This window comes from Theobroma cacao, chromosome 8 (assembly GCF_053813885.1).
Source record: "Theobroma cacao isolate CCN51 chromosome 8, ASM5381388v1, whole genome shotgun sequence".
NCBI classification, from domain to species: domain Eukaryota; kingdom Viridiplantae; phylum Streptophyta; class Magnoliopsida; order Malvales; family Malvaceae; genus Theobroma; species Theobroma cacao.
In genome coordinates, this window is record NC_142646.1 from 5297115 (window position 1) to 5318350 (window position 21236).

The 21236-nt window shown below is 35.7% G+C and overlaps 5 protein-coding genes across 7 annotated transcripts in view; 2 read left to right on the forward strand and 3 right to left on the reverse strand.

Annotated features, from left to right (window-relative positions):
• The window catches only part of LOC18592146 (melanoma-associated antigen G1-like protein), a 58370-nt gene extending 51677 nt beyond the window's left edge, over nt 1-6693 (reverse strand). The window contains exon 1 of the mRNA XM_088808920.1: nt 6688-6693. The gene's annotated coding sequence lies outside the window, so the exon portion shown is untranslated. The remainder of the gene's footprint in view (nt 1-6687) is intronic.
• On the forward strand, nt 5647-7566 carry LOC18592155 (peptidase). Its single transcript, XM_007018714.3, has 2 exons — nt 5647-6074; nt 7039-7566. Exons 1-2 carry the CDS (start codon nt 5830-5832, stop codon nt 7124-7126), a joined length of 333 nt encoding a protein of 110 aa, XP_007018776.2. The 5' UTR covers nt 5647-5829; the 3' UTR covers nt 7127-7566.
• A 1286-nt stretch (nt 7567-8852) lies between these two features.
• LOC18592156 (multifunctional methyltransferase subunit TRM112 homolog A) lies at nt 8853-9619 on the forward strand. Its single transcript, XM_007018715.3, has one exon. The coding sequence runs from the start codon at nt 8946-8948 to the stop codon at nt 9318-9320; it is 375 nt and encodes a 124-aa protein (XP_007018777.2). The 5' UTR covers nt 8853-8945; the 3' UTR covers nt 9321-9619.
• Nucleotides 9620-9757: 138 nt separating this feature from the next.
• LOC18592157 (uncharacterized) lies at nt 9758-16084 on the reverse strand. 3 transcript variants are annotated; one of them, XR_016027957.1, is made up of 9 exons: nt 15476-16084; nt 15260-15400; nt 14940-15167; nt 13974-14181; nt 12762-12898; nt 12132-12212; nt 10658-10724; nt 10139-10568; nt 9758-10007 (listed from the first exon to the last, which is right to left on the reverse strand). XR_016027957.1 is itself a non-coding variant. In XM_007018716.3 (8 exons), the coding sequence occupies exons 1-8, from the start codon at nt 15793-15795 to the stop codon at nt 10269-10271; spliced, it is 1482 nt and encodes a 493-aa protein (XP_007018778.2). In that variant the 5' UTR covers nt 15796-16084; the 3' UTR covers nt 10009-10268. The 3 variants fall into 3 exon arrangements, 1 of the variants encoding a protein (XP_007018778.2); XR_016027956.1 differs by having other exon boundaries at nt 9758-10037; XM_007018716.3 differs by lacking the exon at nt 9758-10007 and having other exon boundaries at nt 10009-10568.
• A 1670-nt stretch (nt 16085-17754) lies between these two features.
• On the reverse strand, nt 17755-21086 carry LOC18592158 (putative mitochondrial adenine nucleotide transporter BTL3). The gene is made up of 4 exons (XM_007018717.3): nt 20434-21086; nt 20019-20322; nt 18564-19031; nt 17755-18010 (listed from the first exon to the last, which is right to left on the reverse strand). The coding sequence occupies exons 1-4, from the start codon at nt 20853-20855 to the stop codon at nt 17942-17944; spliced, it is 1263 nt and encodes a 420-aa protein (XP_007018779.2). The 5' UTR covers nt 20856-21086; the 3' UTR covers nt 17755-17941.
• Between the last annotated feature and the right edge of the window lie 150 nt (nt 21087-21236).

Below are 21236 nucleotides of genomic sequence, written 5' to 3' on the forward strand. Positions count from 1 at the left end.
AAACGATTTGGTCTTTAAAAATTAATTAAGATACTAACATGTCTAGCCTAAGTATATATACCTGTATATATTAATATACTTTAATTTAATTATTGTATATATATATATATATATATATATATATCAGTATCAAGAAAAAAAAATGGGAATATTTGAGAATTAAGAAAGGAGGACTTGGTTTTCCCCGTTAAGGATGCACCTAAATGTTTGTACATCATCAAGGCAAAGATGCATGCTTGAACCCAACTTCTGGCTCTTAAAAACATCAAAAACTTTTAGTACATCTTCATGATATATTATTTCAACATAAGCTAACTGACAGGGAAAAATCTAGGGAAATCATCATTGATTAAATTTAATAACATGGATGAAAATTAAATTGCAACCAACAAGGTAGCTAGCTGTTTTGTTAGGAAAAGACAAACTAGGATATTTTGACCTAGGGTTTGTGCATGGTTGGAATAGAAGTTGGTGCAGCAAACACCCAAATCAACACCAGTTTTTTTTTTTTTTTCTGAAAATAAGTCATAAGACATTCTTCACACGATAATTAGTTCAATTGCATTTGTTGCTGGCTTTGTCTTCATCTTTGTGTTCTGTTGCAGAATTTTCTTTTCTTTGATATCCTTTTGGTTTTTTTTAAACGTTTAAAAAAAAAAAAAAACTAAAAAAGGAGAAGGTTATCCTGTAGCACAAGCCACTGCTTTCTTTTTTAAAAAAATGTTTTGTTGAAGAAATAAAAGCTACCAACCCAAACCAGTTTATAGGTTCCTCAAACTTAGAGAAAACCAAATTTAGACAGCATGAGAATCAGTCACCAGAAATTGTATCTTTGCATTTGTAATCATTCAACGAAAGGCAAATAGTATATGAACATGGCAAAAGTCCACCAAAAACCTGAAAAAGTGAGTCTCATATGTGAACTGAATCTTCCTACTATTCAATTATCTAGTTTCACATAATTGCATTTTCTTTTCACTTGGTTACAATTGGGTATGTAAACAAAGAACATATCCTATACAGATTTCCATTTTTTGGGGGGAAAAACAATGACCACTGAGCTAATTATATCCACAGAAATTTAGACTTGCAATGTCTATTGGTTATTCCTGGGATATTTTGGAGATTGCATTAATTTCTTGGCTCTTACTTGTGCAAGATTGGGAACTTACCTTATTTCATAAGCTAAGCTCTTTCAAACCTAAACTCTTCTTTTATTTGTCAATGTAGTTAGTGTCAATGTCAATTGCCAACAGCTACAAGAGTGATAGAGACCATTTGTGGCTATATAAATTTCCCTTTCCACACAAAACCTTACACTGCAAAAGAGGAACTCCATCATTTTCCCTTCTCTCCTTCAAATTAGTTAGTAAAACATTCAGACTTTTTCATACACAGAGAATAGTAATAGAGAATTTGGTCCTTCAACCAAGGTTCCTTGTCGGGTGGACCAGAGTGTGATTTGAATAAATAAAGCTGTGATGTCATATAAAATCAAAGCTTTTAAAATTTTCAGCTTTAATATATGATCTACGACGTTTTCAAGTGTCAGCTAAACAAACTGATTTGCTTGCTTCAGCAGGTTTCCAACCAATGCATCTAAAACCTGACGTCCTGTCCATCAACTTGTTTGGCCTTAATAGCCACGTTCATGATCTCAATATCTGCATACCTACACATCAGGCAAAAGATCTGCTCCTACTTTTTATTTGTAAGTAAAAGTTTTCCTCACTTTAGTTGAATTCAACCCTGAATATATATACAGTCGACAGTTTCTGTTTTCTCTTCCTCTCTTTCTGTAATTTCTTCCAAATTCTTAAAGCCACGTTACCCTCCCTGTAATCCACATTAAAAAACTTATGAGGATGGCTTATCGATTAAGCTTGTCTCTAGGAATTGAGAAAGTATATAGGAACAGTTGGAAACCCATTTCAGAAAACTTGTGTGCTTAAATTCCTAATGGATAACCTAATCATGACCATGGAATAGATAGAAGAAATAGCAAGAAATCTAGTTTACTTTAAGTTAGCCTGTGGGAACAGCCCTGGTCTCCAGGGTCTCTATACCCATTTATAATTTAATCATAAACCTAATGACTTTGGTTCTTCCAGAAGCTAACCTAATTCATTGTGTATACTGTATATACATACACATGTACAATGTTAGATGCTTGATTCAGATTTGTAAGCACATAATATAATATTAATTCTTCTTTGTAAAAGAAAAATGAAAATTAATTTACAGTATACATTTATGAGGGGTTAGCTAGACTCTGCTCCTATGCCTGAAAACTATAATACTATCAAATTGTCAGTATTTCCAAGTGTTATTTCCATACTAAAATAAACTTAGCTAACTTTGAATTTCCTTGCAGCTAAGCAAGGGAGAAATCAACTCCAAATGTCTGGTAAGACTTGGAATAAACAAAATTAAAACAGGTAACTAAATTGGAGCCCGCAGAATAGAATAAAACAATATATTACACACCTGACCCACGTGAATGTTACTCAACAAGAATACTTCTGACCAGACAGGTTTCACCTCTACCATTCTATACAATCCAAAATCCTAACAACACTCTAGAAAGAAGTTTGAGGAGAAGTATATAGATTTCAGTATATCCTAATTTTTGCATTGTTATCAATTATGAAGCGATGATCAGTGCTTTGTCACCACAGGAACTATTATAGAACATAATAACATTCTGGCTCAGATCTTTAGTTCTTGTTCTCCATAGAATGAGGGCGCGCAAAACGAATTTGATAATCAAGATTTCTAAGATTTTCACTGGAGATGCATATAATAAGTTGCAGTCTCCTTCATTCATATGAGACAAGCCGATACTGTCAACTTTTGCCCAACTAGTGCATACCAAACTATAAGGGATTTTAAATATGTTATGAAAATGTCATGGAAATTGTATATCATGTGAAGCCAGTTGGTTTATTTTATGCTTAACTATGATTAAAAACGTTCTTAGTAGTTGATGCCAGTAGCTTGGAGTTTCAGCCATGCACTTACTGTCTCTTACATCTTGACTCCTGCTGGTATTGACTTCAGAAACAGAGCTCAGGCTAAGAAGGGAGAGTGAAAGAGATTTATTTATTTATTTATTTTTTTCTGATGGAAGAGTGAAATAGATAGTTAATCGAACCAACTAATATCAAACAATTCACTCAACATCACTCATTTATAGCACAATCTGACTGGTTACCAGTCCAATCTGAACTTCAACAAATTTGAAGTTAAACAGATTGTGGGATGTATGTTGCAATATTTATAGTACAAGTGATTCATGGTGAAGTATAATAGTATTCTAATGCTAATCCTTGGTTGAATTCATCCTTCATCTTTTTGCGAAGAAGCCGGCTGCAATCACCTTACAAGATCCTTAATGATCTAAACTAAAATGATGCACCGGCTCTTCGAGTCATGGGGTGATTGAACAAGTTAACATGTCTGCTCCTTTCTATCACCAGCTCCAAAAGTGAATTCACCAAAGAGGTGTAGTAGTATAAAGTGGCTAAACATAGTGGAGTCCCCTCATCAACATGACTACATGATGATGCAGTAATATTTTTGTTAAACATGCATATCTACATATTCATATAAAATTTGTGGCAAAAGAAAAAAATAGTGCATATATATATATACACTTGAATGAAATTTCATCATGATTCAATAATCAATTGAACAAAAAGTAATAAGACATGAAATCCATTGAAAAATTGCTTCTCAAAGTCAACTAGGTAAAGGTGAAAAAAAGGTCAACTTTCTAGCTCAAGTTGAAGTCAATAACTAGCTAGTATGGGTTGTAATTTACTCGGATGATGAGATTAAATTATTTTACATTACCAAACACTTGAAAATAGAAATATATATATATATATATATTCCAAAGTATCTCAGTGAATATTTTCTTCTGCAGTGGTTAACCTAATCTTCATTTATCATATAAGCAACTAGCAGTAGGATGTTTATATTGGGTATGATTCTTAATCATGATAGTTTTTAAAGGGCAACAATGTATCGATTTCGATGTACCATTTGTAATCAATAGTCATGAACCTGAGTGTTTCTTTCCAAAATCCAAGTTCCGCTCAATCGCACCTGCAACATCAAGCAACCAAAGAAAGGAAACTGCAGAGAACAAACAAAATTGCCTAGCCATCTCTTTCCCACTTAGGTAATTGATTGAGGCATCTAACAAAATAGCCACCACATGTCAGCTCATATTTGTCAATTTTCTAGCAATTTGTTCTTTTTTGAAGGATTAAACTAAATCATAGCATACATAGCAATAAAAGATGTGGCGAAGTATCAAAATTTATTTTCCTTTTTTTTTCAGTTTTTGGTTATTGAAACTAATGATTCAACCTTGGAAGAGATCGCTTGCATAATCTTAATAAAAAGAAATGGCATTAGATATGATCTTGGAGAATCTATGGACCAACTCTTCCCTTCTTTATAAAATCACTGTCCCAAGTCCCATTCTGAAAAATTATCAACTAGTTTCTTGGAAACGTGCTGCAAATATTTGAATTTTCATAATCCCATTTTATTTCTTAAGGAGTGTTAACAAGCTCCTCTCACCTATGTTTTTCTTTATTTATTTATATATTCCTTTTTCTTTAGTGTTGACTAGGCTGAAACAGAGGTAACGGGTACTGCTTCTAGGTCGGCCAGGTTTCGGTAAGTGGGCTCAAGCCCAACTTCTCCTTCTGCCAAAAATCAAGTGGATTTAGTGAGGCCTGTGATCCGCTGCAATGACTCTTTTGATTTGCCATCGTATTTCCCTCTTTCCATAAATTCTCTTTTGAAGGGACCCTAGTCCAGTCCAGTCTAGCCCAGCCCAGCCTAGTTTTCCACAACGTCAATCCAGAACCCAAATGGCTAGCCAGGTTGAACCATTGACCCGTTGAAGGGTCCGGGTGAAATTACAACATTAATATAATATGTTGCAGCCAGTGTCTTACAAGAAGCAGGCATTTTGGGTTTTGATAATGGAAAACAAAGGTCAGAAGTCAGTTCTTTTAAGGGTATGCACACACAAATTTCTCGTTAAAATTTTAAGTCCATGTAATTGCATGTAATTGATTTATAATTTTTTTTCTTCTACAAAATTGACGAGCAAGTATGACATTATAGTTTAGATAGTAGAAAACTTGTAGTTTAGTTTCACCAAAAACAAAATTGCGGTCCAGAACATCAACATATAATGACGTAAAATTAAAATAGGTCTAAGATATGATTTGAGCTTAAAAGAATACCACTAGCTCTTTGTCATACATTGTGCATCCTAATCTTTTAAGAAAAATATAAGGGTTTAAGACTCCTTTACTTAAAAGCATTTCATATTTGTTTTCAAATTACCCCTTTAAATCTGTTCACACCAGTAATTTAGAAGGTTAAAGTAGTCTCTCGAAGTGGGTCTCACTTGGAATTTAAGTTGGCTCGATCATCGCCCCATTTGAACAGGAAACGGTGCATGGCAATGCAAACACGTCTTTCTCGCCAACACACGTGCCACGTTAGAGTTGGAGAAATTTTGAGAAACACTCCATCAAAAATGCCAAATTAAATGATCAACAAACATTTAAAGAAGCGAAGGAACCGTTGAGACGATAGGGCATTAAAAGCAGTTTAGTTTGCTGACGACTTAACATTAATTTCCGTAAAACACCCAAATAGAACTCTTTCTTCCTCATTTTTAATTCAGTGCCGCCCATTCACATCTCCATACTCTTTCTGCTTCCTCCTCTTCAGCATCTTTAGGCTTTAAGCTATAAGGTACAGGTAGCTGTCATCTGTTTTTTCTTCGGATTTGAAATGGCGAACGATGTTGCTTTAAGGTCAGCTATAGTATGGCTAGCGGTGATCATAGTCTTAGTAGGGGTACGCACGTTATCTTTGAAGAAAATGATGATAACTTATGCGTTTGGGATGGTTGGGATTGCTGGGATACTTTTGCCTGACTGGGATTTCTTCGATCGTGACTTTTCTCGGTGGTGTTATCCGGTTACTGCTGAAGAAAGAGCTGCTCTTCTTGCTCGAAGATCTGGGTTAATAAAAAGGTTAATAATCAATATCTCTTTTCTTTTCTTCTTGTTATTCCCTCATCGATACGAGTTTAGCGTTTTCAATTTTCTTCTTCCTCCCCTGTTTTGCATATATAGGCTATAAGATGCTTTACTTTTCTTCCTACCTAAAGTACCGTTCTGGTTTCGGAAAGAACAGAAAAATCAGGTGGATGATGAAACGTTGTTGTACTGTAGGTTCTGTTTAGGTTTAGTTTCACATGGCAGTTGAGTTAATAAAACTGTAGTTTAATTAGGTTACTATTATTAGCACTTAAAATCACTATGATGAATTTCAGTTTTCTTCCTATGATCATTAATTTACCATGACACCCCAAATCAGAAGCCGAGGGAGGGGGTTAATAGGGGCTCCCACCCAAAAAGTTTCAGAAATTTATAATTTTCTTGTTTGGTTTTAAAATTTTATAATTTTACTCCTATTGTTTAAAAAATTTTATAATTTTACCTTCCAAATATTAAACTTCTTATTTTTGCCTTTTCAAACATGAAATCCTGATTTCCCAAATAAACCCTTATTCCATTTCCATTAAGCTCAAGTATTATTAATTGGGGTTGGTTGGAGGATTATGAACTCCTTAATTGAATCGGTTGGCGTAAGGCTGTAATCACTTCAAGGCTGGGCGGTGGACTGGCCTAGTGTTTGCCGGTGTATGACTGGATGTCATGTATTAATCATCAATCCTACAGTGTGTACTGTAATGGCTTCATAAATGTATGAACTATATTCAAAGCACGTCTCTGGCTTGTTCATGTGGTATTGGGATATCTTGCAAAGCTGCAGTGGTTTCGTTCAGTACCCTTACCTGTCTCTGGAGTCTGGACCTCCCAAATAAAAGCGTCTTGGCTCGACTTTGGAGCAAATAATGGAGTTGGAATTTACCATTTATCAGTACTTTAGGAGAGGATAGGTTTTTCTTAAAGTTGGTTTTCTGTGCTGCAGGTGTCGGATCTACCCCATGAGAGTGATTATTTACACCACAATTTACGGCTTTGGTCTGTACAAGTGGTGGACTTTCATATCAAGTTAATTATCAAGGAACTCTGCCAGATGACCCTTTTTCCCAGCTGAGTTTTGGGATGATCAGCGTTTGCTCAAAATTCTTTTGGATTGTTGAATCTGCGCCTTTAGGAGTTGTTTCTCGGTTCGGTTCATATATATGTACAATTTGCGACTGCTGAAGATATATATGGCTCGATTATTCTCCTAATCGTGCCATCATAGAAACTATTTTTCCATTTTTTGGTGAAGGAAATGTGCCATTCATGTAGTGACCAACTATTTTTCCATTCTCTATAGTCTTTAGAGATTTCTTTTATTGAAAGCAATTTTTGTAAAGCTACTAGAAACAAATATGATCTCATCGTATTAAATATAAATGTCTAAACGGTAATTATAAGTTGTAATTTTTTGGACGGGAAGCTTGTCAGTGTCAACGGCAGAAGCTAGTTAGACCTGTATGCAACACAACCTTATATTTAAAATATTATCAATAATTATGTGATCATCACACGACTTTCAGTATTCACAATGATAAATTCTTTTAAAGCGTGCTTGGTTGGGAAATGGAGTAATCATTCCCCTCATTTTTAAACTCTCTTTAATCAATTGTTAGTCATTCTTGAATAAACGTAAATAGTTATTTTCAAAAAGGTCTTGATAACAATTATTTTAAAAATGGAGAATAGCTAAAAAATTTTGTTAGATAAAATTACTTTAAATAAATTTAAAAATTACATCATAGTATAAATTTTCTTGAATTTTCACATTTTCTCTTTTTATCCATCTTCCACCTCTTTCCTTCTCTCTAAAGAAGGTGATAGTGACACCATGTCTGTTGCGAAAAACATTAATTGGCATTCTTTCTCCATATTCGATCTTAGAAAGCGTCAATCTAGTGCTCCCTAATTAGATCCAATCACAGGAAGCATCGATTTGGTGCTCTAGCAACTAAATCTAACCACAAGGAGTGCTAGATCCATGTTTCATTACACTAGCCAAATCTTTGATGGTGAGAGAAAAGAATGAAATACTAAAATGAAAAAAAGAGGTTAAAAATTAATATTTTATTTTATAAAATTAAATTTTAATTTTAATTTTAATTATAAAAAATAATTTAATAATAAAGTTTTAATATTTCAAAATTAAAAATAAAAGTTTAAAATAAAATAATTAAATATAATAAGAAATAGATATTTTTGTTATTTATCACTTATTACTTGATTATTTCTAGAATTATTCTTGTCAATTAAATATTAAAATAAGTTATTATAACAATTTATATCCTATTCTATTCTTATGGGTTATAAATTAAATTATATAATAATTATTTCTTTCTTATTCTATTATCGTAGAATAATTATTCCATTCTCTTTATTTTATTTTGCAAAAGTTGGATTGGTATTGACTATAACATCACCTTCCACCTAGGTCAAGTTTCTCTAGAAAAATAGTTATTTCATTATTACTCTATTTCATTTTGCAAATCAAATATACTTTTAGTATTTTTATATTTCTATTTAATATTAAAAAATTGGTCAATAAAAAATTAGTGTACTATGGGCTAGGCTTAGTTTCTAAAGTTGGGCTGGTGTTGACTACAAGACCACCTTCGACCTAGGCCGGGCTTAAGAACTAGGGCTTATGTTAACACCACAAAACATATGAAATTACTATATTGCCCCCAAAATTTTAGCAGTACGACGAGGACATATTCGTCCTTCCACGAAAACCCCTACAAACAAGCCAAGCATCAACCAGGCTGCTACTCCATTTGACACAGGAGCCGAAAGAAAGAAGCAAAGAAACAGAAAGAAGCGAAAGGGAAAGACAGAAAATAAAGGAACGAGATGAGGTTGCTAACTCACAACATGTTGTCGTCAAACATCAAGGGGGTAACTAACGGCTTCCCTCTTAGAATCGAAGTGGAGAAAGTGGTGGAGAAGCAAGTCGAGATCAACCACGATTTCCTCAGGAACATATTTCCGAAGATCGATTGGAAAGCGTTTTTCGACGCTTCCAGAGTCATGGGCTACGCCGAGCTTCCCGAGGAGGCACCTGAGCCGTTGGTGTTAGAATCGGACCTGGAGTTCTTGAGAAAGTTCCATCATGCACTCTTGGAGCTCCATCTTGAGGAAGGTGCTCTTGTTTGCCCCGAGACGGGCAGAAAGTTTCCGGTTAACAAGGGAATTCCTAACATGCTTCTACATGAGGATGAGGTTTGAGAAATGGTCCCTGATACGGCTGCCTGGGTTTTCATTTGGGCTTTTATTTTTCTTTTCTTTTCCTTTTTTCTCCGTTCAGTCTTTCTTTGGGGAATGATATGTTGTTTGTTTAACTATAGGATTGAAGATTGATTCGAAAAAATGAGCTTTCAATCTATGATTGATGACTGCTGGCAATGAGATTAAAAGCTGTTAAAAAAATATTGTAATCGCTCCCATGTCTTTTTTAGATGAATTTGTAGAGGTTGGAAATTGTTGGAAAATGAAAATTGAACTCGAGACAGAAATTTCTTGACTAAGTTTATCCTAAACTTTCAAGCATAACTTCACCCGTAGTATTAATTCCTTTGATCTCACATTTTTGCGTTTATTATCCTATCATTTCCAAGGAGAAGCAAACATTTCACTTATCCTTTCCTAAATGCAGAAGTAATAGGTAAAGCAGGAAATAAAGTAGAAAATTCCATTTCCTAATGACATTAGAATAACAGGCGCTGGCTGGAAAGAAGCTTGTGAAGAACTAGTATCGGGAATCATTACTGATAGATGTACCCCCGTTGTTTTGGATGTAATAATGTAGACTTTAGAACCTGAACCTTCGATGAAATTGAACTTAAACAGCGATTCTGATCTCAATCTCGTGGAATTACCTTGACATCTCAAACTTGAAACCCAAGAGAGCTTTCGCTGAAAAACGAATCATGAATTTGACGGAACCTATTCAGATAAAGTATTGTTTTCACTTTTGTTACTGTCAAAAATTACTCAACAGACTATCAACACTAGAATAGATAACTCAGCAGGATATAATTTACCACCTGCGTTGCTATTTGCTACAGGCACCTCGGTACTCCCAGCCCTGTTGGTGCAAACAAATACAATTCATCATTCATGAGAAGAGAATACTCAGCTCTAGAGTCGCCTCAACCCCAAATCCCTGCAATCTGCTCAACTGTTTTTGCAGCGAGGGGTTTCACATGGGGGAGGAGGCACACCAAAGACCCAATCAAGAACATTTAGGTACTTTGAGCGGAACACGTCCCTCTCCTGTGCGTAGCAATGCATTATGATAGCGGTTGACAAGCTAAAAATTACCACATCAGCTCTCTTCAGATTCTTTGACCGTGGCAAATACCCAACATCAGCCATGCATGTAAAGAAGCTCTCTATGGCTCGTGCAAGGCAGTAGAGTGATATCTCAATCCGCCTACTTTTCTTCTCAATAGCCAAGGCCAGACCCGTTGGAAACTGCCCAATAACGCATCCTACATTAGAAAGAAAAAGGAAAAAACACCTTGGCCTACAACTCACATGATAAATTGGAAAGAATCCTTTACCGTTCCCATTGCTACCATTGGTATGTTACATTTTCTGAAAATCCTAAACAGCATGCAAGTCCACATCCTGTTGAAAAATGAATGGTGGTTAAATCAATGACAAAGGTCAATATTAGCAATATGTACAAGTTGGATTTGTGATTAACTTTATGCAAAGTGGAAAGCATCATAAGAAAAAAAAAAAGAAAAGCAAATTATGCCATCACTCATCTTACCCCCTATGAAGAAGCCTATACAGGTATTCAATGTGTATACATATGTTGACTCTCCTGCTTGATATAGCTCATGGTTTCGTAAAATACAGTACAGGAGAGACAAAGAAAGCATCTCACTATTTTCATATACACATCTTACCATTCTTGTCTTGTTTAATGACATTGTAACCTTTCTCAACTAGGTGTCTCTTCCAATATATATCAGTTCCTCATTTGCTATTGAACTATAAAACATCTTCCGAAACCAATAACCATGCCATTTAATTTCACATTAAATATATTAGGCAAACCTATTATCCTATTCAAAGCCTACTTTAGCACATAAAGTCAGTAATTCTTAATGCCTTTCAACCATGTTCATGGCACCACAAACTTACACAACTTGACATATGACATCACCAGATACTGCACGCAAGTAGCAAAGCCAGTACAAATTTTCATAGTTATGCTTATTTCCTTCCAACTACCAAAATTCACTTTTAGAAGAACATCCCTCAATGTTTTGAATTTTGAGAACCACATTTTAATTATATTAGATGATTGATGTTCATAAAACTATACCAAATTGCTAAAATTATGACCACGCGCAGTGATGCAGAAGTTGCAATTTAGAGTTTCCCCAGATTCCAAAGTTAGTTCAATATCATCATAAACTGACAATTTCATGAAGATTATGACCCTCTGTTTTTCTTATAAGTCTTTCACAGGAAATCATGATACACTTTGACTATCCTTGTCACAACCAACAATTCTCATGTCCGGACAATCAAAGTGGGCTTTGGAACAAAAAGAAAAAGACATTCAAAGTGGACTGCCACAATAGAAGCATAGAACCACTAACGAAGCTAAGAACTCTGTATAAGCATAGAACCAACAAGTCTCATGGCATGTGAATGTATGAAAATATGATTGCTCATCAAATAAAAGATTGTTGACCAGTATGAGATACTGATCTTCTTAAGTATAACAAAAGTAACAAAAAAAGGAAAAAGAAGGAAAGGTTGGATGAAATGACATATCACACCCTTAAGCATAGACTATAGGATATAGATCCTTTGTAATTTTGACCAACAATAACTAATGTTTTAATTACTTTAACCGCAACAGCAAATCTCAAAGACAATTACTTATCAAGAAAGGAAAACTAAAAAAGGGAGAGCTATAAATTAAAGTTGAAATGCATTAGGTATTACTAATCTTGGAGAACAAACAGACAATGCTATGAATACAATGAAACAGTAGAATGATAGAACACTAACCAAGCAGATGTGCAATAGACAGATAAAAATAAGCTTGATCTGGCAGTACCAACAAGACCCTTCCCTAATATTGTGTAAGGTCTGCATTAAGGTCAAAAAGAACTATGTCAGACAATAATGATTACAAGGAGCATCTGGCGAGTGAAGAGAACCAACACTGATCTCAATTATTGCTGGAAAAGAGAGGGTGAAGGGGGGGGGTGCACAGAAACAAACCAAAAGACTAACACATGTTGAGTTGTCCTAAAGAAAGAAAAGGAACAAGTAACTGGAAGGTTTTCTCTGATGCTCAAATATTATGAGGTACTCAAAGCCAAAGTGGGCATATAATTCTTTGTTCACCTAAAAATATATGAAGCAAACACTTGGCAAGCATGCCAAAAACCTATAGCATCCATGTGCAGCAACAAGCTCAATCACTCATCAACTTGTATAGGGGCATTTACCTACTCTATTAACCATAGAGGGCCCAAAGTAGGAAAAAATAATCTAAAAATCTAGAACATATTAAGTAAACAATTTCTTTTTTAAAATAATAATAACGATAAGTAGGCAAACTCTAAGTGAAAAATTTCACTAAATTTCAATTAAACAGTCTTCAAGAAAGAGAAAATAGTCTAACTGCATCACCTTTTTAAGAGGCCTTGACGATGAACTATCAATGCAGGAATCAAATAAACCGGAAGATACACAGGTAATGCCCTTTTATATGCTTCAATAAGAAAGGAAACAACATGTTCGCCACATGATTGATTCCCATGTATCATCTGCAAATAGCTTGAGGATTTAAGAACAATTCTCAAAAGTAACAATATACTTTTGCCAGCAAACTTCAAGCAATAGTGGCTCGAGTGCTTGAATCAAAGTCTATGCTGAATTTTCTATGAACATCTGAGTAATTTAAACCAACAAAAAAGAAATGATTCATGCAAGAAAATCTATTGTATTATTCAGAAATCATGCATGTTGCTAAATGTGAGCACTCTAAGATCTTATTGCAAAGGAGAACAATTAAACCTAATACAGTGGTTAAACTACTGCAATTTCAACTATTTACATCCAAATAACTAATATTATTGGAAGAAAATATTGAATTGTGGATTGCAAATGAGATCTTATCGCAAGGCTTACAGAGACTGCAAAGAATGACCAAGTGCATACAAAGTTTTGGGTAATGGAATACTTCAGAGGATAAGTAGATGGTTTTTAACCTGTCAAAAACACCTTCACTATGTGCTTTTACGTATGAATCAGCACATGACAAAGAAAAGCTCTAAATTAGTTCTAAAATTCTGAAAGTTGGAAGGCAGTATCAGGCTGATAACCAGAGCAACTGAAATGAACTTCACACTCTCTCCTACTCTTTTCAGATTTTCATTTTGTAATTTCTCATAAAGCAGCATGAAGGAGAGTTTTTAGCCCATAAGAATGAGCTTTATGAGTTTTGAAAAGAATGAGAAAAATGAAAAGCTCAATGTCACTTCAGATTAATTTTCTTAACCAAGCCCTTCTTACTTAGCTTTCTCAAATTCTTGCAAACAATTCCATTCAACAAGCATCTAAGTAAATCTTCAAGACGACATTCATTGCCATAAAAATGCTATCCTGTATGAAAAGAAGCACCCATCTTTAATGATCTTACTCAAGAGATAATCCTAAATAAAGCACAATGCTGAAGTCTCATATACCAGACACTGTGTAGGGGGGAAAATGCCGTGCTGTTAGTTCTTTGTTCCAAAGGAAGAAAGAAAGAAAAGTATAGAAGGACTGCATACTATGAATAAGGTATATACATTAACACTACTCGGTAAAATGACACTAAGGGAGTAACAAGGATCATACCGAACAGGGGATTTTCATGTTAGGATCTAATTTTATGTCTACTCCTGTTGCCTTGTAAAGTTTCTCTATTGCTTCCAAATTAGCGAATGGAAGGCCTCTTGCAATCTCTTTTACACCTTGTAGGATGACAATATCCTTTCCACCATGTTTATTGAGAAAGGACCTATATGATGGGGGCAAGCTATCTTGCTTCAATATGTATGAAGACCTGAAATAAAAATGTTTCCACTTAAAAGTTATGCCCAAAAAAATAAATAAAAGTGCATTAATCGACTCCTTAGAAAAAAATAATGAAATTTTCCCCAGGCTGTGTTTTTGGATGCCATTATGTGTACAATTTGAAAAGCTACACAATGTCGTCCGGCCCGTCTCAAATGTTGCCTTAAACTGTATAATGACCACTTACTTTTAGTTTAAGCAAATATTTTTCTAACTTTCTTTTCACATATGATATGATGTAGTTAGGCTTTGACCACTAGTTAGATTTAAGAATCAAAGATCCTGCTATGAAGCCTAAGATTTAATAAACTTTTAAGTATAGAGAAGATCAGGCAGCAGCCAAACATTTGAATTTTGATTGCCAGCTTTAACAGGATGAATTATAGTTAAAAACGAAAAAAAAAAAAAGGAAAAGAACAATAGAGTCCCCTGGCATGCTGATTAGACTTTCACTCATTTCATATATAGCCTGATATGTTTCGAAATGCCTCCAAAATGTTATAGTATCACACTTTTTTTTTCTTAAATCTTCCTGCAGGGAAATTGTTCGAGATTGATAACTTAAACTGGGCTCTTAATCCAGGAGGCTCAGTCACCTAGCCTAGGTGGTAACTTCCAAAAGAGTTACATGCTTCAAGTACAACTGAAAATTACCATAATTCAATGAGAACCATTGCACTAAAACTTAACAGTATAAAACAACAAAACAAAACCAATAACCAAGAGAATTTAAAAGAAGAAACATACAAGATTTGAGAAGACGAGAGACACATAAGGAAAATGTCACCATGCTTCCAAGTAAGAGGTTTACAAAGCTTCCCAAACCGTTTACTCTTTATCCCACAGCGTGATGCCAATACAGCAGCTCTCATGAGTATGTATATGGCCAAACTCGTATGCTGCGTGTTCGGTCCGGTAAGAAGCATGGAAGGCCCTGCAACCAGTCCGGCTACTAATGCCCTCCATTTCGCAGTCCTGATTCAACAATTTAACACTCCAGTAAAACATAAGTTTATTAAATCTTCCATTTCAACTAAAGATATGGAAATTAAGATTAAGAGCATTGCCTGTTATGTCCTCCAAGAGCACCAATAACCTCATCTACTGAAACAAATGTACCAGCGAAAGTTCCAAGAAAAAGACCGTATCTAATTGTCTCCTTAATCGCCATAGAAACTGCTTCCTTGTCAGTAAAAGCCTCAACTTTCCTAAATCAAGAAATTATTAATTTATTATTCTCACAGCAAATTATAAAAAAAAAAAAAGATCAAATTTTAGTATACCTCGATTTTTTGCGCCGCAAGCGAGCAAGAATCGAGAAAAGAGCTAAGCCACCTTTAATGCCAGCTCCAATTGAGAAGCCTTTAGCTGAAGCGACAACAATTCTCCGTAACTTCTCCGAGTCCGTTAACAGTATCGAATCGAAACCAAGAGCAGAGGAAGAACATAACGAAGGTTTGCATCTCGCGCAATGCGTGCAAGTCTCGTAGTGAGATCTGGGGATACAATAATCCTCGGCGCCATCGTGGAAACCACCATTTTCGCCGGAGAGACAAGAGCATCTGCAACCACCGTTGATGGCTCCGTCTCCGGACGGCGACATGGTCGTGAACTAGGGTTTTTGCGGCGCGGAGATAACTAAGTTTTTTTGAAGAAGAATCAGGAGGTGATTGATTGATTTAGGAGCCGGATTGTTGGTGGGAAATTACGAAACGAATTTTCAAAGTGAGACAGAATTTAACTTCCCTGCTTTTTGCGTTTATCAAAGTACCCTCGATTGACCGACACGTGTCTTATGTGAGTTTTGGCGGTTTGGCTCCATGCTTTGAAGTCCAATACCTTTGCTTGTCAAAAATGGCCGAATTGATTATAGCAAATTCTTTAATGAAAACGGTTCGTTAGTTCACCCTTCGGCCTTCGCCGTTGGTAGAATGCTTTTGCTAACTTATGACACGTCGATACTCGCAACGTTATAGGTAAGGGGCAACTTTTTTTGTTTGGTCTTTCGTCTGGGGCACTTTGTATCCAGAAGAATATACTCACCAAAGGCTAAACATTGCCCGTTATGTTATGCTCTTTTTGGGCTTTGACTGTGAATTTCGAAGGCATGTCAACTTTTGAGTACCTTTCATTTTGTACTAATCAATTAGGATAGAAAGTTACCAAAAAGGGTGAAAAATTTTTTTACCAAAAAATGGACATTTAATTGTTACCATTTCACTATTAGGTGATTGTGATATTGAATGTAATGAAAGGGGAACAGCTAGAGGATCACGTGTTCAACTTGCGATTGGCAGACAGAGCGAGCCATTTTCTAACATAATTTCGAAGCAACTTGCTCGTGGTCCATCAAGGTTCTGAATTCTGATGTAAGCTAACACTGAGAGTAACTAGAAAATTGAATGCAACGCCCCTTTTTCAAGCTTGTCTCATAGCTGTCAAGCTTCCTGAAATCTCCTACCTGGAAACGAAGCTTCGTGATAACAAATATGTTGAAAGATCTCAAACATGCTGGATTCAAGTTTCACGATGAGATTTGTCAAAAACTGCTGTAATACTGGTAAATAATTCGTTTCAATGCTATCTGCTAGTTAATTTCCTATGAACCCTCCAGCTATGGAAATCAGATTTTCAGATGTTTGGCACTGAAAAGTCAACCGGCGTTGGGGTGAATTACTACAAGAGGGGTCAAAGAATAACGTCCAGTGAATCTAATGAAACCATTTACAAACACAATCTTAACGTCCAGTCGTCCATATTCATCTTACTGTTGAGCTCCGCTGTTCACATACACAACTAGAGTCCAAAAAATAACTGGGGTATGTTTTATGAGCATTGCTGTTCGGCTTTTCTAAGGGATAAGGCCACGCACACTGGCCACTGCATGTGATTAGCATTCTTTGGACAAAGATGGACGGGAAAATCATATAAAATATAAAATTGGGAATCTATGGCTGTTTTATGAACAAATATAAGTCTTCTTCAAAATCCCAAACATATGTTTTGCATTGACTGATAACTGATTGTGCCAAAATACATGCAAAACCAAAGCATTTGGATATACCTGCTAATTCCAGAGGTAGAAGCAAAATTTTGTACAAAGATGGGGAGTGCCAAAATAGGCTACTTTCACTACTTTTACAGGGTTTCTTTTTCCCATTTTTAAAGTAGAGAAAGTTATTTGGATTTAAAACAAGCACATTTCACTTCTTTCACCATCAGCCATCTTTCAGACTTTTTGCCCAAAAATGGTGACACATATTTAAAATCCTTCTTATCAAATGTTTCAAATCATTTCAAAGCATAAAGTGTGTGTCATTCGAAAATGACATCATCAAAAGCTGTTATTATACTATACATCCACCCCCCACCAACCACCCCAGGACCCTAGCAAATACTTCGATGCATCACCAAGGACCTGATCTCAAGCATGTGCTAGCAAACATGATAGATTGAAAATGAAAACCACTACATTATATTATTAATAAAATCAAGCTCCTAAACTATGCAGGTCAAAATTCAGTCAGCAATTCAATGGTGGATCTATAATCAAGAAAAGAAGTTAACATGTCAATAAAATTTCCATTTCTTTCTGTTCAGGTAAAAAATATGTGGAGAACATTGATGGTAACTGTTAAGTTTAAATGATTAATGACTAAATCTTCCTCTGAATCTCTGTGCTGTGCTCATCTTATAGCACTGTACAACATCCTACCAGTTCTTTTCCTGAGAGGATCCATTGTCCCTCTTCAATTCACTTTGAGAACAATCTTCATAAACTCGTACACGAAATAACTTATTGCAGCGGAAGGAAGGACCTGAAGATGAAAAATATCATATTTAAAGAGGGAATTTTAAAAATGAAAAAGAAAGCAAGATTATACAATTTCCTTTGAAAATCAAATACATTTTGGGATCATATTACTAAGCAGAATATGATTCCAGAAGAACACATCAAATTTGAGTCATGAGGAATTCAACTTAGTAATAATGTCATATTTGATAGCAAGCTCAATATAAAGACTGTGATCAATCCCAAAAGATGACATCAAACATGATAGTGCACAGTGGTGAAAAGCATGTGAGCCACAAAAAGTGGGGGCAAAACAAGTAAAATATCCCATTTAAACAATTAGCTAATCAAATGTTAGAAACTATATATATATATATATATATATATAATGTGGAAAATAATCAAGATGATATCATCACTTCAGGACAGAACAGAAAGAAAATTGCGAGATGCACTCTCATGTTCTGCTGTCATCTTGATTGTTTAACCCCATGTCTGCATTTGTGAAGAGCGTATAATTAACATAAGCTTTTGCAAAACTATTCCTGGGGATTTTATTAAAAGCTTGATCCACTTACTTGTAGCAAGCTGGGAATTAGCCCTGCATAGAGTGCTGGAACTCCTCCTTGCTCAATAATCCTCACACCAGTTGCCAATGCACCCATTCTGCTTGCCTGGACTTGTAATTGCAACTGTCTTCTCACAACTTCAAATGGGTAAGTAGCAACTTCAGCGCAAGCACCAGCAATAGCCCCGTATAGTAATGTCCTGACTGGTCCCAACTCTAACTGATCCAAAGCATTCAGTTCCTGCCCCAGCTGACTCATGTTCTGAATTCTTTTCCTACCTTCCGTTGAGTGCAGATAAGCTGATTTCAACATATCATACACACCATAGAACACCGCAGCTGAAGGTGCCATGCTTACAATAGAGGGCACTAGACCTTTGTAGAGAGAAAAGAATCCTTCAGTTTGGATCATGTGGCGAAAAGCACCAATAACACCACCTAAGGCTTCTCCACCTGGTGCCACTATCTTGGTTCGGATCTGTACAAGACAACAATAAGCAAGTAGTCAATAACTATCCTCATAGAAGAAGAGGGGGGAAAGAAGAATTAATCAATTACCGGCATGCACCTACTGGAATCATGAAGGCATTGAAAACACTTGCAAGTTGCACATTAAGTGCTCTTTAATAAATCTACAAAGTTCAGAACAGAATAAAGCATAGCAGAAAATAAATTACTTTAAGAGTTGATGATTATTGGGACAGAAACAAGAATGGAATTATTCATAGTCGTCAAAAGCAGGTCCTCTCAAAATGTTGCTAGTTATAAATAAGCCTAGCATTTGACAAAAGCATTTACAGATGAAAGGTCTAAACAACAAAACTCAGTAAAGGAGCTTATCATATTTCATTTTAGTTCGGATATCATACATTTTAATATCCCTTTGAACCATTAAACTCTCAAGCTAGAATCACGCTTTCTTATTTTATAAAAATCTCAAAAAAAAAAAAAAATTTTGATTCCATGCGGCATTATCATAATTTATAATACTAAGACTCCCTGAAACCACTATCCTTCACCTTGATTGGTCAAAAGATATTACATTGGATGTCTCAAAATATGCATATTTAGTCATGCTAAACAAGACATTGCAGTGACAATAAAGGGATATCCTCTATAAAGCATTTTGCATTAAATAGATACTACTAGGTAAGAGAACAAAAGCACTAAATACTGGTAAACAAGATTATCACTATGTTTGGTCCGCAACCATACTTATAATAAGAGACCAGATGCTAACCTTAATTTACAAAATATAATTGGTTCCTCATAACTTTGACAAACCTTTAATAACACATAGGATTAACAATTAACCATGAGCAAGTTATGATGGTTGCCCCAAAATGTACAATACAGCAGTGCATATACTTAGCATGCCTACAAGAGTGATGCCCAAATGCAAGCTCAAATTGAAGATAGAAAAATGAAAACAGGAAGGAAATCTCATGTTGCAAATTCCACATACAGTGTCAAGCGGTAAGCAGAGTACGGTAGCAGTAATGCCAGCTGCAGCACCAGCAACAAACCTCTCAGAATTTGTGGTTTCCTCATTTCCAGACAATCTAAGCAATTGCTTCCTATAGGTATCGTAAGCACAAAAATTCACAGCTTTAAATGGGGCCGTGCGAAGAATGTTAATTAAGTTCCCTTTCCAAAACCCAAGTAATCCTTGCGTCACAGCAATCTTCTTAACAAGTTCAAATATATTCCTCTGTTCACCACGAACTATATATTCCAGCTTCAATCTCTCTAGCGGAGCAACAAATGTTCTATATCATTTCAAAACAATAATTAGAGTGAAAACAAAATAATGGATAGGTCTCTAGGCAAATAGGATAAAGGCACGTGCCTAAATTACAGCGAAAATTAATTAACGATACCTGGAAACCATGGCTGCGATAGCTCCAGCCCACAAATGCTTGGTAGTGTTGACAGCCCCACGTCGCGTTACCCTAACTTTCGGTTTGGCTACCGCTACTTCCCCATTGCTCTTCTTTTGTACTCCGTTTTCTAACAGAAACTCCTTGGGTTCTGAAACAAGCCCACCGTTGCTCAGGCTAATGGATAAAAAAAACAAATCCTTAACCGTAACGGCTTCCCGCTTTTGCCTACGAGCAAAAGAAACCGTTCTTTTGGAACCGGAGGTATCTTTAAAAGGGGAAATGAAGTCGAGGAAGCAAGAGGGAACGCTGGGCTCGATGAATAAACCGCCAGGGACAAGAAAATTTGAATTAGAGGGAAATGGAAGGATATGTTGGTGATCCGGGAGGGAGTTTCTGAAGTCGAGATGGAATTTAGGCATTGTTAAAGCAGTGGTGGAAATGGCGGTGGTTGGTGTTAGGAGGGGAATTTCACTATTTCAGGGGAGGAAGACGAGAAGAGTCAAACGAAAAGGTGAAGGAGAGGGGAATGAAGGAAATGGCGGGGCGTTCGGCCGGGGCTTTGCTTCCATCGCCGAACCAGCTACGATACAAGTTCTGCCCCTTGAGTCTTGAGCAAGTGACCCGGGTCGGTTTTGTTCCTCTGATCTTTTTTTTATTATTTTATTTCCCTTATTGGTTTTCCCTATTCTTGCTATTTTCATTTTTCTTTTTTATACGGTAACTAATGGATAAAGGAACTTTTTAATTAGTTAGACAACATCTCCAATATTCTTGTTTCTAACTAAATTTAGAGAACATTT